Source organism: Bacillus rossius (assembly GCF_032445375.1).
Source record: "Bacillus rossius redtenbacheri isolate Brsri chromosome 4 unlocalized genomic scaffold, Brsri_v3 Brsri_v3_scf4_2, whole genome shotgun sequence".
Lineage (NCBI taxonomy): Eukaryota > Metazoa > Arthropoda > Insecta > Phasmatodea > Bacillidae > Bacillus > Bacillus rossius.
The window spans coordinates 6,496,293-6,512,886 of NW_026962011.1; the positions used below are offsets into that span (position 1 = coordinate 6,496,293).

The window sequence follows — 16,594 nt, forward strand, 5'->3', positions numbered from 1 at the left end:
ACTGGGATGAGCGATGGCCGCCGCATTGGCTCATCAGCACTTTTGGTGCCAAACTGAATAAATCGTTATATCGTTTTGAGTCTTGCCACTAACGTACTTAAGTTAAAACAGGATAATACTAAAAAAAATTACATTATCATTTCAACCTCAAAAACATTCAACAAAAAGTGTACTTAGATTATAAGTCCAAATTAATCATATAATGGCAATGCAACTTAAATTTACTTGTACAATCTTGTTTCAGATTACAACAAGGGAAACACATATAACTGTAAGTATTTTAAAGTGAACTTACCTATAAAACTTTTGTAACATCAAAATTGTAAATATTTCAAGTCATTATAATTATTACCTACAAATTTACATTTAATCTGGACTCATTTTATGAAATTGCATGTTAATAGTTTGGTAAGCATATCTGTGCATTATCCATATTTATTTAGTCAGATAACAGATGCATGTAATTACTTGTGGTTTAACATAATATTGTGTATAACATGATCTCATATTTTACACACAATGATTTCATTCTTAACACATGTTCAAAACTATAAGTTGCTTACAATTTTTGCCTCGGTAATCACCAACTCTCACCACCACATCTCCAACGGACCATGTTTTCACATTTTCCTCCCCTCCCTCTCAAAAACTGCACACAGGAGAGGCGTACACAACAATATTTGTATAGCAGTATGATACTGTCACTTGAGAATATAAGTGCTCCATCCTTACTTGCAGATGTCAGAGCTGTGATTACGAAATATAATATGTTGGAAAAAACTGAATTTTTTTTTTTTTAATATTAGTCATGGGTCACTTCACAATTTTCTTGAATCTGAATTTTGAATTAGAACTCCAAAGAGTACCGTACATCGAATATACCCCTCAAAACTGTATCTTTGTGTCATGGGTGAAAAATAAAATAATATACAAAAAATTTTAAATGTTAACAATGGTGTCAAAACATTTCACCCTTTAATTGTTTGTTTCACAAACTAAGTTTCCAGAATCAATATGCATTGTAGGTTTATGTATATACATAATTACATGTTAAAAGTACATCATCTTGGGGAATGGTAACAGCATAAATATTAAGTAAATCTTTTTCCTCAACTACAGAATCCTTCGAATACTAAGGATTTGATGGTATTTGAGTATTTTATCAGCCTTCCCTAATTAATATGCTTAGAGGCATTGCAGGTATCCAAAAAGCAATTGAAATGTTTGCCAATAATGATAATCAAAGGTTTGAACTTGTTGCCTGAACTTAGCAGTTGCGCATCTGTATTGCAATCTAGTTCATGGCCAACATTCTTGATGTTACCGGTACAAATCTGCGCATATCTCTCACCTAACATTTCTATGTCAAGCAAACACCACTCTGGCACCCATGCATGAACAAACAACTAAAATTAATTGAATACAGCAAAATCCTTTTAAGAAAATTTTACCTAACAAAATTTCCTGCCTTATAATAAGTTTAAAAAACTAGCACTGGACCTAAATACAATCATACAATTTTATCCCCTTTTAATAAGATTCCACTATTAAAATAATTATGACCCTAACTTGGCTCAGTGGTTGATTTAGGGGTCCTATATTGTGAATTAGAATATTGCATAAGACTGAAGAGTGACACTTTTTAATTTACTATGTTGGTTTGATTCCAGGTCCATAAGCAGCATTTGTAGAATACAACTTACCACGTATCACATCTGGTAAGCTTGTCTGCAGTAAATTGCACACCATTTATGTTTGACTTCAATAAAATAGTGCATTCCAATACTGTAGTTACTTTTTTCAATTCAGTGGCTGTCATTTTTCTCACTTATTTTTTTACTATTAATTGTTTCTGTAATGTTTTTTTAGAAGAACTTGATTATTTCCTGCTTGTTTCCACAAAACCTGTTCTCTGCCACAATGTTGTATCTACATATTTGAAATGTAGTTCTAACTATGTCATGTCTACATTGCAGTGGACTTTCAGAGGTGCCACTAGTTTCACAATATGGGACATTTAGATGACAGTCTGAAAGTTACTGAATCACATTAATAATGGTCACAGTATGGTGTAAAACACTGCAAGACACTGGCCATGCAGAACCGCACACTAGCTGAATGGCATGAAAGTGGCTGCTAGCAAGGTGTCTCTGTCAACGTGAGAACACGTCAAATGCAATCGATACTTGCAGCATTCACATGACCTATTTTCTAATAATATTCAATAAGTTATTATTTTAATTATTCCAGTAATGTTTTTGCTTTTTGCTGAGGTTTTTTTCCTACTCGCAGATGGCATAGTTTTTAATTTGAGCAGTGTGATCAGAAACATCCACTACAGACTAATACTGAACGGCTCTACACTAGCAAAACAGATGAGCATGTGAAAAATAACCAAGTGGCAAGAGGCACAACTAAAAAAATATTTTATAGATAAAATGTTAAATTATGGATTATATCATGCGGTGTCAAACAGATTAAATTATTTTTAAGAGATTTTAAGCACTGAAGTTTTATTTTCCCCCGTAATTGTGTATAATTATTAATAAGGATTTCTAAGAGAAAATATTGTTATTTTCATTGTCATAATGTTGGTATCATGTGTATTTAAAATATCCATTATTCAAATTGGGCATACAATCTGCCTTGGGCGTAGATCTCGGTGAAGGGAGAAGGGGGTCCGGGCCCCCCTGAATTTAAGAAGTCTCTCACTGAGGGGGCCTGCTTGAGCCGAAAATCAGTAATTTCTTGACTCAATTTTTCAACTTTTATTTATTAAAATATTTTTCTTTCCCATAAGCTGGAGGACCTCATCAAAATTTATTTTCTCAGCTATACCACCCAGGGCTATACATATTAAAACTTTACTAGTGGGTCTTAGAGAGTCTCAACGTCTCAGCAGACATGCAGACGCTTACACGCAGCGTAGGCTAACCGAGTCAATTTTATCTCGCCGGCATGGAGGAACAGGCATGATAACTCTCCCTGCCTTACGTGCCTTCCGCCTTGTTTCTCACGCAGGGGTACCTGCCTCGTCAGGCGAGCCTAGCTCGCTTTCCCAGGCTCAAGGCCCTGACGAGCAAAGCTGATGAGCTGGTCTCAGCATAAATCAAGCACTTCCCCGCCACCCCTGGCCCTCTTAGGTTTTCTGCTATGCTTCCAGGAACCATGACCAAGGCACGGACCATGCCCTTTCCCTCGTCAACCCCTCCCCTCCTTTAGGAACAAGACATGCCTATGTTTGCGCTCCACGCACGAGGCTTGTGCGCGATCTCTCGAGCACAACCGAAACTAAGCATGCTAATGTCAGTTTCTCCTGCCAATGAGCACCACCTTCCAATCCCCCTTTGCCTTAGACGGCATACAGCAACACCACCGCTCGGTATGCTATCTCATGGCGCCCATGCCAACTAAAGATGGCGCTGCCATAGAGAGTTTTAGATTTTTTTCTTGTGGCACTGTGACTCCCACAAGCCCTGACCAATCCCAAGGCACTTTTCCTCCCATGGCCCACTTAGCTCCGCCCACTCTGTTTCTCTCTTCCCCCCTTCCCACTTTTCGGTTTCAAGCCCATGCAGGAACTAAGGGACTCTCTCAAGTAGACAGAGTCGTCAATCAACTGTGGTACAGGGAGCATTCTACATCTGCGCTACTTCTACCGCGACCGCGTCTCTCCTCCTGAGAAGTCGGACATCAAAGATTACAGGATGTACAACCAGGGGAAACCCTCGTTACAATATTAAAGTTTAGACTACATCATATTAGTGTTAGTGTTTTTCTGGTGAATTAAGTGCGTGCAACCGCACTAGTGGTCATCTACCATCACATGGATAGATAGTACCACCAACCTACCCCACAATTTGGTGAGTAGAGATTTTAGTGCCCTTTTTTTTATTTCCTGTTTTCTTGAGCCCTTTGTGGCCGAGAACTTTCCTGCTGGCCATAACCACATAATAACACTGTGCGAACGTTTGTTTTCACAGTGGGGTTTTCCATCCCCAGTGATGGGTAGACAACCACATCTACCCGCACTGAGTTCCTGATTTCGGCCATCTAAATTCCCCGCATCGTGCTGTTTACTTTAGTCCGCTATCCGCCCCGTCAAGCCTCGCCGTTCGGATGTCAGCACTGCGCATGCAGCTAAGTCTATGTTTGGAAGACACGATGTAAGAAATCTTAAAGTTTTAAATTCTCTACGAACAATTTGTGAACTATTCAACTACCATTTAAAGAAAAAGGTATAAAATATAGTAATGAAAAGTACTTGTCAATCCAAAATAATGGAAAGTTGTTTATTTTTGATTTTATTACTCTGAAACCTTGTTTGTGCAACTTTCTTTAAAATATATGTAATCTGTAAAGTAATTATCAAAGTATCCGCGGCCGGCCTGCGTGTAGTAAAATTCAATTCAATTATAATTTAATGTACTAAATTGTGAGTTTACTGAACCTGTGAATTTTCATAAAAATATTTATTGTCATTAGTTTGTAAGTCATCAAAGTGGTGACCAAAAGTATTAACTACCACACTATAATTGTTGTGTTTTCACCTTGTTTAAATGGACATCAACTCATTACACTGTACGACTATCACATATTTATTCAAAATCGCTCTACTCATTATGTTACATTCACTCTCCACCATTACATCACGATCCACTTGCCGCTCTACCACTTCCTTTCATAGATACCAACTCTCATAGATGCCAACATCACATATCACAACACCTTCCCTTTTATAGCAAATACATCCACACTCTTGACATATTACTACAATCCAGAAACAGAGCAAAAGTTAAAACGTCATCAGTTTGGGGAATCATATTATTTGGTACTCACTAGTCTTTGTATCTTGCTGGCACTTTCACCTCACGTCCACTTTTTGTACATCTCGACACATTGACCTTTTCCTTACCACTCATCAGTGCTGGTGGGCACTCTCCCTGCCGCACTCTTGACCCTGCTCCCTGCGACTCTCCTCCTGCCTCGTCTTCTGCTGGGAACCCCCGGAACTCATCATCAGAGTCCAGGCTGGACCTTCTCCTATGCAACTCAGGAGCAAGGCTGGATGGTCTCAAGTGATGGGAGTTCCTCCGCACGTGCTGGCCATCCTGATCACGGACAACGTATGATCTCGGAGTCGAAGACTTGTGTACAATTTCTGCTGGTTCCCACTGATTGTTTCTATTTAACAAGACCCTATCTTGGTGCTCGAACTCGGTTGCCTTTCTTGCCCGTTGATCATACCACTGTTTGATCTTCGCTTGCCTGTTACGTAGTTCTTCTGCTACCTTTCCCTGCACTTCCGGTTGTAGTAACTGCTGCCTCATTGGTAGTTTCGTCCTTACCCGGCGACTCATTAGCAACTGTGCTGGTGACAGGCCTACAGCAGTCAGAGGAGTGTTTCTGTACTCTAGTAACATGACAGGTAGATCACTAGACGAATCCGAACACCTCCTCAACATGTTCTTAGCAATCTGCACTGCTCGTTCTGCAAGCCCATTCGACTTTGGGTAGTGAGGACTTGCTGTCACTACTTCGAAGTCCCAACTCATTGCGAACTGCCTGTATTTATAGGAGTTAAATGGCATATTGTCTGAAATAATGAGCTTTGGCACACCATGAGTAGCAAACACAGATTTCAGTCCTCTTATGACTTCATTGGCTTGTTTATTTGCTACTGGTACTATTTCAATCCACTTGGAATAGTAGTCAATGACAACCATATAGCTGTTGCCCCCATAGTCACAAAGATCAATACCAAGTTTCTCAAACGGTAATTCTGGAATGTTGTGAGATATGAGTGGTTCTGCTTTATTCTGGCTTCTGAATTTTTGGCATGTGAAACACCTATTTACCAATATCTCAATGTCTTCTGCCATTTTTGGCCAATACAGTACTTGCCTGGCTCGTGCTTTGGTTCTTTCTATGCCTAAGTGGCCCTCATGGAGTAAGAGTAGCATCTGCTGCCTCAATGCCACTGGCACTACAATGCGATCATTTAAGAACACTAGACCCTTGTCGAGATGCAAGCAATTCCTTTGGACAAAGTACATTTGAGCTTGCTGGCTGACTTGATGTTTGTGTTCTGGCCACCCATTTTGACAGTACCTCATAACCTCACACAGTGCTGTATCCTTAGCAGTTTCCCGCCTGAACTCATCCTTTCTAGTAGTCGACACCTGACTTGTATCACTCACACTCACAAGGTGAACCATTTCTGCAGACAAATCTTCATCTGCATGTTCCACTTCTGGCAAATACGCCCTTGACAGTAAGTCTGCTACATGCATGAGTTTGCCTGGAAGATACTCTACCGACAGCGTGTACCGTAGCAGCCTGATTTTCATCCGTTGAAGTCTAACAGAATACACATCTGCTATACTTTTCTTAAACACTGGAACTAATGGTTTGTGGTCTGTGTGTACTATGACATGCCTTCCATATATGTAGTGATGAAACTTTCTCGCTGCAAACACAATACTGAGCATTTCCTTCTCGACTTGTGCATAATTCTTTTCTGCTGAGGACAAACTTCGGGAAGCATAGCTGATCGGCTGATCATCACACATTAAACAACATCCCAGTCCATCTTTTGAGGCATCACACTGAATGGACAGTTTTTTGTTGGGGTCATACAAGCCGAGTACTGGTGCCTTGCTGATCAACTCCTTGACTTGCTGCAACACATCAGTGTGCACTGGTAACCACTGCCACTCAGTATCGTTCTTCAGGAGTTCCCTCAGTGGAGCTATGATGCTAGCTAAGTTAGGTAAAAACTTCCTTAAGTAGCTGATGAAACCCAACACTCTTTGCAGCTCAACTTTGTTGGTGGGTGTTTGTAGTGCTAGAATAGCTCGCACCTGGTCGGGATCTGGCTGCATACCATTTGAGGAGAACACATGCCCAAAATACCTTGCCTCCTTCTTTTTGAACTGAATCTTGCGTACATTGAACTTCACATTTAGCGCTCTCGCTCTCTGTGCTACCTGTAACAATATTTGATCGTGCTCAACTTCATTTGCAGCAGCAATCAAGAGGTCATCAAAGTATACTAGTACCACTGGAATATCACCAAAGTTTTGCATGTTTATTCGTTGAAAAATTTCAGGTGCACTCGATAACCCAAATGGGAGCCTGAGAAATTTATAACATCCAAATGGTGTGCTGAAAGTGCAGTACATACTTGATTCCTCATCTAGTTCCACCTGGTAAAACCCATCTTTCAGGTCCAACACTGTGAAAATGGACTTATTGTTCAGCTGGCAGCTCAACTCCTCTAATGTTGGTATCATGTGATACTCCCTGCAAATTGCCTTATTCAGGTCTACTGGATCTAGACAGAGTCTGAGACTTTTGTCGCCCTTTTCAACAACAGTTAGGTTGCTAACCCATCCAGTTGGCTGATCAACCTTGGCAATAATTCCTAGCTTAACAAGCTCGTCCAACTTGATTTTTAATCTATCTCTTAAGGCAAAGGGCACTCTTCGAGGTGGTTTAGCAACTGGCTGAACAGATTTATCTACTACCAATGTGCACTTGTTCGGAATACACCCGACTCCCTGAAATACATCTGCAAATTCTGAGAGGAACTTATCTTCCGATAAAACGCTACTGTGTAAGGTGTGGACAAAACTGCGAGAAACTAACTTCAAACACACGCATCCTGGCAGTCCAAGAATGGGCATTCTGCAGCTACCATCTTCAACAACAACAAACTCCAGGCACTCCTGAGCACCATCTGCTGTATTTACTCCACACATTAGCTTAATGACACCCACTGGTTTCACTTTTTTGCCGCCGAACCCTTCGAGTGTTATGTGTGACCATTTCAACTGGGTTGGGCGAGCCAGCTGCTTCACAATACTCTGTGATATGATATTTACCTCTGAGCCCGTATCAAGCTTGAAATATACAGTCTTACCTTCAACCCACATTTCTTGGATCCACTCCTTTCGGCCTGGCTTGGCATCCTCCACTCCGGTCGTTGCTTCTGCCACTTCTAATGTGCTGACAAAGAACTCTTCCATCTCACCTCCCGTTAACCTAACCTCTTCAACTTGGTTGGTGCACACGGTTGCAAAATGATTGAACTTCATGCACTTGTAACATTTTTTTCCAAAGGCAGGGCACTCATTCTTCCTATGTACCCTCCCGCACCTTCGGCACTTAGGACTTCCTTGTTGCACATGCTTCTGTTCAGCCCCCCCTTTGTATGGTACCTGCTGCTGTTCAGTTGATTTCTGCTTTCTTCTATTTCGCCACACAGTTTCAACTGTGCCTCCTCTCGGGTGAATTTCATCATCCGACGAATCCTCACGCCGATTAACAGGATTGACAGCTTTGGTTTGTATAGCGTCGGCACGTTGCTTGCCTAGCTCAGCCACCCTACACTGTTCCATTGCCCGTGACAAGCTGAGATCCGGTTCACGCAACAAACGTTCCTGCAGCCCTTTGTCCCGAATGCCCAAAACTATTCTGTCCCGCACAACACTGTCTGTCTGGTCCTTGAAGTCACAACTTTGAACCAGCTTTTTTAAATCTCTCACAAACGAGTCAAACGGCTCTCCCTCTTCCTGAGATCGGCAATTAAACTTGTACCGCTCAACTACGATATTTTTTACAGGGTTACAATAATGTTCAAATGCTCGCAACACCTTTTCAAAATCCCTACGGTCTTCCGCTGGAAGATCGAATGTGTTGAACAACTCAACAGCCTCGTCTCCTATGAGGTTTAACCACATCGCCGCCTTGACTGCCGATGGTTTGGACTCATATCCAGTCGCCAGCATAAAAATATCAAAGCTCTGTTTGAACCGCCGAAAGTGTTCACACAGATTTCCATCTAGAAGCAGCGCCGGCGGTGGCTTAAACGATTCCATCGCGCCGAAACCTGTATAACCTCTATCTCCACGTGGCACAACAACGAAACAACACCACTAAGGTCACGTTGCGAACACTATGCGATTTACTACCGACTGCGCCATGTTGTGTTTTCACCTTGTTTAAATGGACATCAACTCATTACACTGTACGACTATCACATATTTATTCAAAATCGCTCTACTCATTATGTTACATTCACTCTCCACCATTACATCACGATCCACTTGCCGCTCTACCACTTCCTTTCATAGATACCAACTCTCATAGATGCCAACATCACATATCACAACAATAATAAATCTGGCTTGTCCAAAATAAAATAAGTTAACCATTAAAATAATCTAGAAGTAACCATATTTCAGTGTTTTATTTATATTTTTATATATTACGATCCACCTTAACACCCACCAACCTTTTGGGGTGTTAACACCTAAATTCTTTGTATATTACCTGTGTTCCGCCTCTGTTCACTTTTCAAATGTCTTCTTGACGTATGCCATAGCCCGTACGTTTCTAGCTTTATTTTTTGTTTTGAAGTACCTACTAAGTCTACAGAAACACAGGTTTATTACATGCTGGCCCACTCGCGCTTGCAAAATTGTGACTACGAAAAGGGGTTGAAAAACATAATAATGTCGAAACTACAATTTATGGAAAACTTTTTGCATATTTTAAATTTTATTGTGCTTATTGCATGCCAAATATGTCAAAATATGGACAGCATAAAAGCACCGTATCCAGAGATGACCTAAGTTAGTTAACCACACGCACAAAACTCTTGGGCCGCGCGGATTCCCGTGCGAATCTTGCAGATTTGTACCCTTGCCTTCAGCCATTTGTTGACCTGATATGACGCCAGGTTTTCACACAAAATTAATGGAGTTGTCCAGTATTAGTCGCCATTGTATTTGCTGTAAGCGTCACACTCTGTCCCAACAGTGCTGCCAACAAGTGAACCAATACCTACTTGGAAAATGTAACATCCACCGTTCTGCAAGAGGGGTCCCACGAACTTTGAAAAACACAAGGTCACTCTGAAAATGTATTCTTCCATGCATGGTGTGCTTGCACTGGAACAAGAACTTTATACTCAACTACGCACAAACAACAGCATTACAAAACTATTACCATCAGCTCCTCCAGGAAGGTTGGCTGTTCAGACACAGACTTTTATTGAATAGCTTTTGGCTCATAACTACATTTATTGTTCATTATTAAAATTTGTCTTTCAACTAAATCTGCTCATTTAGCAGTTTTTGCTCGATGTTGCATAGCTAATGACGTCAAAGAAGAAATGTTATAACATCGTTGCCAACAACTAATAAGGGTACAGATATTTGTATGGCTGTTAAAAAAAACACTTGCTGAGAAAAAAATTGATATAAGTAAACTTGTTTTGATAATGACCGATGCTGCTCCAAGTATGGGTGCACAAAAAAAATTATTTTATCAGTACACTTCAAACACACATAGAACATTTAATTCTTGAATTCCACTGTATTATTCATCAACAAGTCTTGTGTACTAAGGGTGGTTTTGCCTCCCTTGAAAATATAATGGCAGTAGCCATAACAATAGTGAATGTCATATCGTTGCAGGCTTTAAATAAACGAAAATTTGATGCTCTATTGGATGGAATCAACTAAGTGTATAATGGCTTACTGATGTATAATAATGTTCGCTGGTTGAGTCGCAGTAACGTACTTCAAAGATTTGTTGATTGTTTGGAAGAAATCAGGCTGTTTTTAAAAAATTGAGGTAAAAAATGAACAATACCCTCAATTAATGGATGGTATGTGGTTATCAGAATTAATGTTTTTTACAGACTTATGCCAGCATTTCAATGAATTGAACATAAAGCTTCAAAGTCCAAATAAAACGATTATCATCATGATAGATCTCATTCATGCTTTTGAGACTAAATTTTGCAAGTTTATAGTAACGATAATGCTACCAAAAACTAATAGTATTTCCCAAACTTGAAAACAATCACAAACAAGATTTCAATTCTGTAACTCACTCATTAATCAAGATTTTGTCAGTTCAAAGAATTATCGGAAACATTCAAATTTATTATGTATCCTGATGTGACTTCAGTGAATAAATTAAACTTGTCTAAATTTGATTTGTTGGAGATTGAGAAATTGAAATTCAGTTAATTTAATTTCAGTCTAGTTCAATAAGGATTCAAAAGTTTATTGAATCAAGGAATGAATTAAATGAAAAAAAAAAAAAAGACTATGTGGCAATAAAAGTAAACATGCCAATACTAAAATTATGGAAATGAGAATTCAATTCCAGACACATTTAGTTGTCGGAAGAAGCTAGCTTTTTGTATTTTATAAAGAGTTTTATTTTTAGTTTTAATAGCATCTAGTTATATTTTTATCCATTATTATCGTCACTAAGTAGGTTCTTTGATGGCACATCAAAATCAAATTTTTTTTTCTTGATAAAAAAATGGCACATTCACTTATAAAGGTTCGCCATCCCTGTTCTAGGGGGTTAGGGGAAGGGGAGAGTGGTCAGTCCCAATGGATCACCACTGATCTCAGGTGGTGATTTGATATGAAAGAAAACAAGGATTAGTAATCTAAAAGATGAAATGAGAGCTTTATTGAAAACTTAATATTTGATCAAAGTTATATTTGCCATTAAGTTTACACTTCCAGACCAAATATTCTATTAGTGTGATATACACAAGCACCTACCTTTTGCAAAAACAAGCATAACAATTAGAATGTGCATGGGGCATGTGCACAGTATAATAAATCAAATGCTTGAACCATACTGATCGTCATGCCTGCAAGACACAAAATTATCACACGCACGATGTATATTCAATCTCCAGATTCATTATATCTGAAATACTTGCAAATCACAAACCACCACGGAAAAAAGAATTATAGCTCACTACATTAAATTTTACATTCACACAGTATACAAATAAAAGAAATTTGGTTTAAAATGTTTAATTATACTTTTACTTTTCTTTTCTAAATACAATGTACACAAATTCTAAAGAGGTTATGTGATAATAATGTGAATGTGTACACACACAACTAATACTTGAAAAATGTGGCGATAATGTATGTATATTATATATTATTCTAAATAGTAATGAATGAAAGTAATCTAGATGGCAAGAGAATACTTACAATTTAGTCTTCAATGTGCTACTGACACTTCAGGTCAGCTATAAATGTCACTTGTCTATGAATAGAGAGCACAGGACAAAACAGTAGTGAGTATAAAAATAGTGCATCAAACTATGAAACTACACAAAACAGATATGAATTTACAACTGCATTCCACTGCCTTCTCTAAATTTTACCAACTATAAATATTTTATTTAAGATGTTATCAATTATACATTCAAATGTTAATCAAGGCACATGCACTTATTTGTAACATTCGCTTAAAACTATATGTTCTGAATTGAGACCAACTTATCACACATGTAAATACATACTAAAAACACAGTAACTTGCACAAATACTATTATTCTGTTTACAAATGTTTACAATGACGAATAATATCTTACAAGTGCAGATGACAGTCAGTGAAGAAGTATAGAAGAATACTGGCTAAACCCAGGCCAGGTATCACTTGACAAACACATGTCAAATACAACAAACAAACTTTCATTGCTGTTTCCAACTCAAAAACATATGTCTTTCTACTTCGCAGTGAACATGGAATTACTATAGTTTCATTTCATTCCTTTTAGCTGAAGATTTTCTAATAAAAACACTAAGAAATATGTATTTCATCACTAGATTGAAATACATCAAAAATAGTTTCATACAGTTAACTGACGAAATTACACACACAGGTATATACATCTACAGTAATATAACGTAAATACAACCAATTTTACAGAACAGAAATGATCAAATAGACACATGAAGATTATAATTGAAGAAACTAACACACCTAAATGATGGCACGTGTTTGGTATCTTACATTCTGCATCTTTTGAGACACATCATTTTCACCATATCATTGACTTTTGAAATAATTTTTTTTTAAGGATTGTCACCAAAAAAAAATATCTCACACACAACTTTCAGAAAAGTTAACATAAATAAAATCTGGCACATAGTAATTACAGAGTAACTGAGTTATGTGACCTGATGATGGTAAAAAAGCTATCAATACAAAAATGTTCAGCAGTTACTACATATAAGGCAGTTTCTCCTATTATGGAGGAAGGACAAACATTGGATGATCCTGTATGTGTAAACGAAAAGTTTGTTACATAGGTTAGAACCGAATATACTGCTATTTTCAAATTTGGACTACATAATGTTACTGCAAATAAATGTGGCCTCCTGCCTAGTGAATGAGCTTCGTGATTGGCCCTAACAGCACTTGTAACAAGGCTAAGTCATAAGCACTGTTTCAGTATAGCTACAGAGTTGATGTAACTACTGCAATTGTGTGGTGATATTGGTTTTAACCTCTTAGCAACCTCTTAGCAACCTCTTTGCATGAACATTGTTTAACCTTCAATATTACCTCTTATTCAAATCTATGTATTAATTCATGTAACAATCTAAGTCATGTTTTGTGCTTAATAAAGCCTTAGTTTCTGATGATAAGGTTTATTATGTCAATTTATTAAGCACATTTTACCAAGAAACATTTAATACAAACAATGGACAAGTATTTCAAGCCCGAGAGATTTGAAGCAGATCACACAACTGGGAAAAGCTCCTCACAATGGAATCACTGGAAGAAAACATTCGAAGTCTTCACAGCTTCAATCAAGGCTTCTGAATCTGATAAGCTGTTACTACTCTACAATCACGTGAGTCACAGTATATACGAACTTATTAGCGAATGTACTTCTTATGCGTCTGCAATCGAAAAGCTAGATTCACTCTTTATTAAACCTAAGAATGAAATATTTTCAAGGCATAAACTAATGAGCCGACACCAGCAACCTGATGAAAGTGTAAATCAATTCTTACAATCTTTGCGTCTCCTTAGCTCTGACTGCGAGTTCAAAGATGTTAAAGCAGCAGCTTATAGGGATGAATACATTAGAGATGCATTTATAAAAGGTCTCTCATCGAACAGTATCCGACAACGTTTGTTAGAAAACGCAACTCTTAGCCTGGATGAAGCATTTGCAAAAGCACGATCATTAGAATCAGCTCATATAATTTCTGAATCCTATATTCCTAGCCAGACACCTTTAGCCTCAACTGAGCCGGTTCAGCAACCAAATTCTCCTGTAACCGCAGCCAGCAGTAGTCAGAAATGTTTCTTCTGTGGGTTCCCTCGTCATCCTCGTTCTTCCTGTCCAGCGCGAGAAGCTACATGCAAACTCTGTGGTAAGAAAGGCCATTATGCAAAAGTCTGTAGGTCAATTAAGCCCAAAGATCGTACTGCCGCCTTACCTGACTCTCCTCAAGACACAGATGACTTCTCAACTATTGCTTGCCTTCCTGCTAAGTCTCTGGTTTTCCCTACTAACCAATCTAATCGTAATCGTAAGACCAAACCAACATCTTCCAAAACATCAGCTGCTTCTCCAACTAGCCTTTCCAAAACCATTGTCAAACTGAAAGTAAATGGTTTTCCAGCTGAAGGGCTAATAGACACGGGGAGTTCGGAGAGTTACATAAATGATGGTTTTGTCTCCAAACATAAATTAAAACAATATCCTACGTCATCTGAAGTAGCTATGGCATCGTCCTCTTTGGCCATGCCTATAAAAGCTTATTGTTCCGTAGATTTACAAATCTCGGACAATATATACAGAAAAACAAAGCTTAACGTTCTAAACAACTGTTGCGCAGATGTTATATTAGGGCACGATATCTTTAAGCAGCATTCCACTCTGTCGATAGTTTTTGGTGGTAATAAACCTGAACTGCAAATCAGTAGCTTAGCATGTGCCAAAGTCGGTCCGGCCACCCTCTTCGAACACTTAACACCAAATTGTAGACCTATCGCGATCAAGTCCAGACGACACTCAAATGAAGACGAAAAATACATTCAATCCCACATAGAAAAACTTCTCTCTGACGGTGTCATTGAAGAAAGCAACTCACCCTGGAGGGCGCAGGTACTAGTCGTGAGTGGAACACATCGAAAACGTATGGTCGTCGACTATTCTCAGACTATAAACCGATACACGATGTTAGACGCTTACCCAATCCCTTCCATAGAGAAAATAGTTTCCGATGTAGCTAAATATAATATCCACAGCACAATAGATCTCAAGAGCGCATATTATCAAATACCAATAAGGGTTGAAGACAGGCCGTACACCGCCTTTGAGGCAGCAGGAAAACTCTGGCAATTCAAACGTATACCAATGGGCGTCACCAATGGAGTGTCTGCGTTCCAGAGGAAGATGGACGAGATCAAGACCAAAGAAAGACTACAAGGAGTTGGCATCTACTTGGACGATGTGACGGTGAGCGGAAAAGACCAATCTGAACACGACTCCAATCTACGAAAATTTTTAGACGTCTGCAAGAAATATAATTTAACCATTAATCAAGAAAAATCCCATTTCAATTTGAAGTCTCTTAAGCTCCTCGGTTATCTCATCGAAAACAATATACTCAAACCAGATCCCGACAGACTTAAGCCACTGATTGATTTCCCTATCCCTAGAAACAAAGCATCCTTGCAACGAGCACTAGGGATGTTCGCTTATTATTCTAAATGGATTCCAAAATTTTCAGATAAAATACGTAGATTAGTGAACTGTAAAGTATTTCCTATGGCCCCTGAACTAATCCAAGACTTCAACAATTTACGGAACTGCATAGTTAAATCCTTCGTCGTTAACGTAGAGGAAGACATCCCATTCTGCGTCGAAACAGATGCCTCTGACGTCGCCATCGCCGCCACTCTGACTCAAAACAAGAGACCAGTAGCCTTCTTCTCGAGAACCCTCACTAAGAGCGAACAACACCATTCAGCTGTCGAGAAGGAAGCTTATGCGATCATTGAAGCCCTTCGGAAGTGGAGGCATTACTTGATAGGAAGAAAGTTTCAACTTATAACCGACCAGAAGTCTATTTCTTACATGTTTAACATTCGGCATCCTGGGAAAATCAAGAACGAAAAATTTACAAGATGGCGGTTAGAACTTGCTCCTTACAACTATGACATCATCTACAGACCGGGGAAGGAGAACGTGGCGGCTGACGCTCTCTCTAGGACTTGCGGCTCGCTCCATACCTTCGACAGACTTGTCCACTACCACAAGGCTTTGTGTCACCCAGGGATCACCCGGATGGCTCACTGGGTGAAGAATCAGAACCTTCCCTACTCCATCGACGAGATACGCCGAGTCACGTCTTCCTGCAGAACATGCTCCGAAATCAAACCTCGCTTTCACAACAAGCGGAGCACCCTCATCAAGGCCACCGCACCCTTCGAACGGCTCAGCGTTGATTTTAAGGGACCATTACCATCCAACACTCCTCGGAAATATCTGTTAACGGTAGTCGACGAGTACTCCAGGTTCCCTTTTGCCATCCCTTGCAACGACCTATCCTCCACAACCGTCATTCAAGCACTAAATCAGATCTTTACACTCTTCGGATATCCTTCATACATTCACACAGACAGAGGCACATCCTTTATATCCAGAGAACTTCAATCATTCCTACATTCCAATGGAGTTGCTACTAGTCGTACTACACCATACAATCCGTGTGGAAATGGCCAAGTAGAA

The 16,594-nt window shown here is 39.3% G+C and overlaps 2 protein-coding genes across 2 annotated transcripts in view; one reads left to right on the top strand and one right to left on the bottom strand.

Annotated features, from left to right (window-relative positions):
- LOC134542359 (uncharacterized) overlaps positions 1–1,783 on the top strand; it is a 397,749-nt gene extending 395,966 nt beyond the window's left edge. Inside the window, exons 9-10 of the mRNA XM_063386532.1 lie at positions 245–271; positions 1,671–1,783. Coding sequence (XP_063242602.1) covers positions 245–271; positions 1,671–1,678 — 35 coding nt within the window. The 3' untranslated portion in view covers positions 1,679–1,783. The remainder of the gene's footprint in view (positions 1–244; positions 272–1,670) is intronic.
- A 3,055-nt stretch (positions 1,784–4,838) lies between these two features.
- Positions 4,839–8,882, bottom strand: LOC134542277 (uncharacterized protein K02A2.6-like). Its single transcript, XM_063386420.1, has one exon. The coding sequence runs from the start codon at positions 8,880–8,882 to the stop codon at positions 4,839–4,841; it is 4,044 nt and encodes a 1,347-aa protein (XP_063242490.1).
- Positions 8,883–16,594: the final 7,712 nt, after the last annotated feature.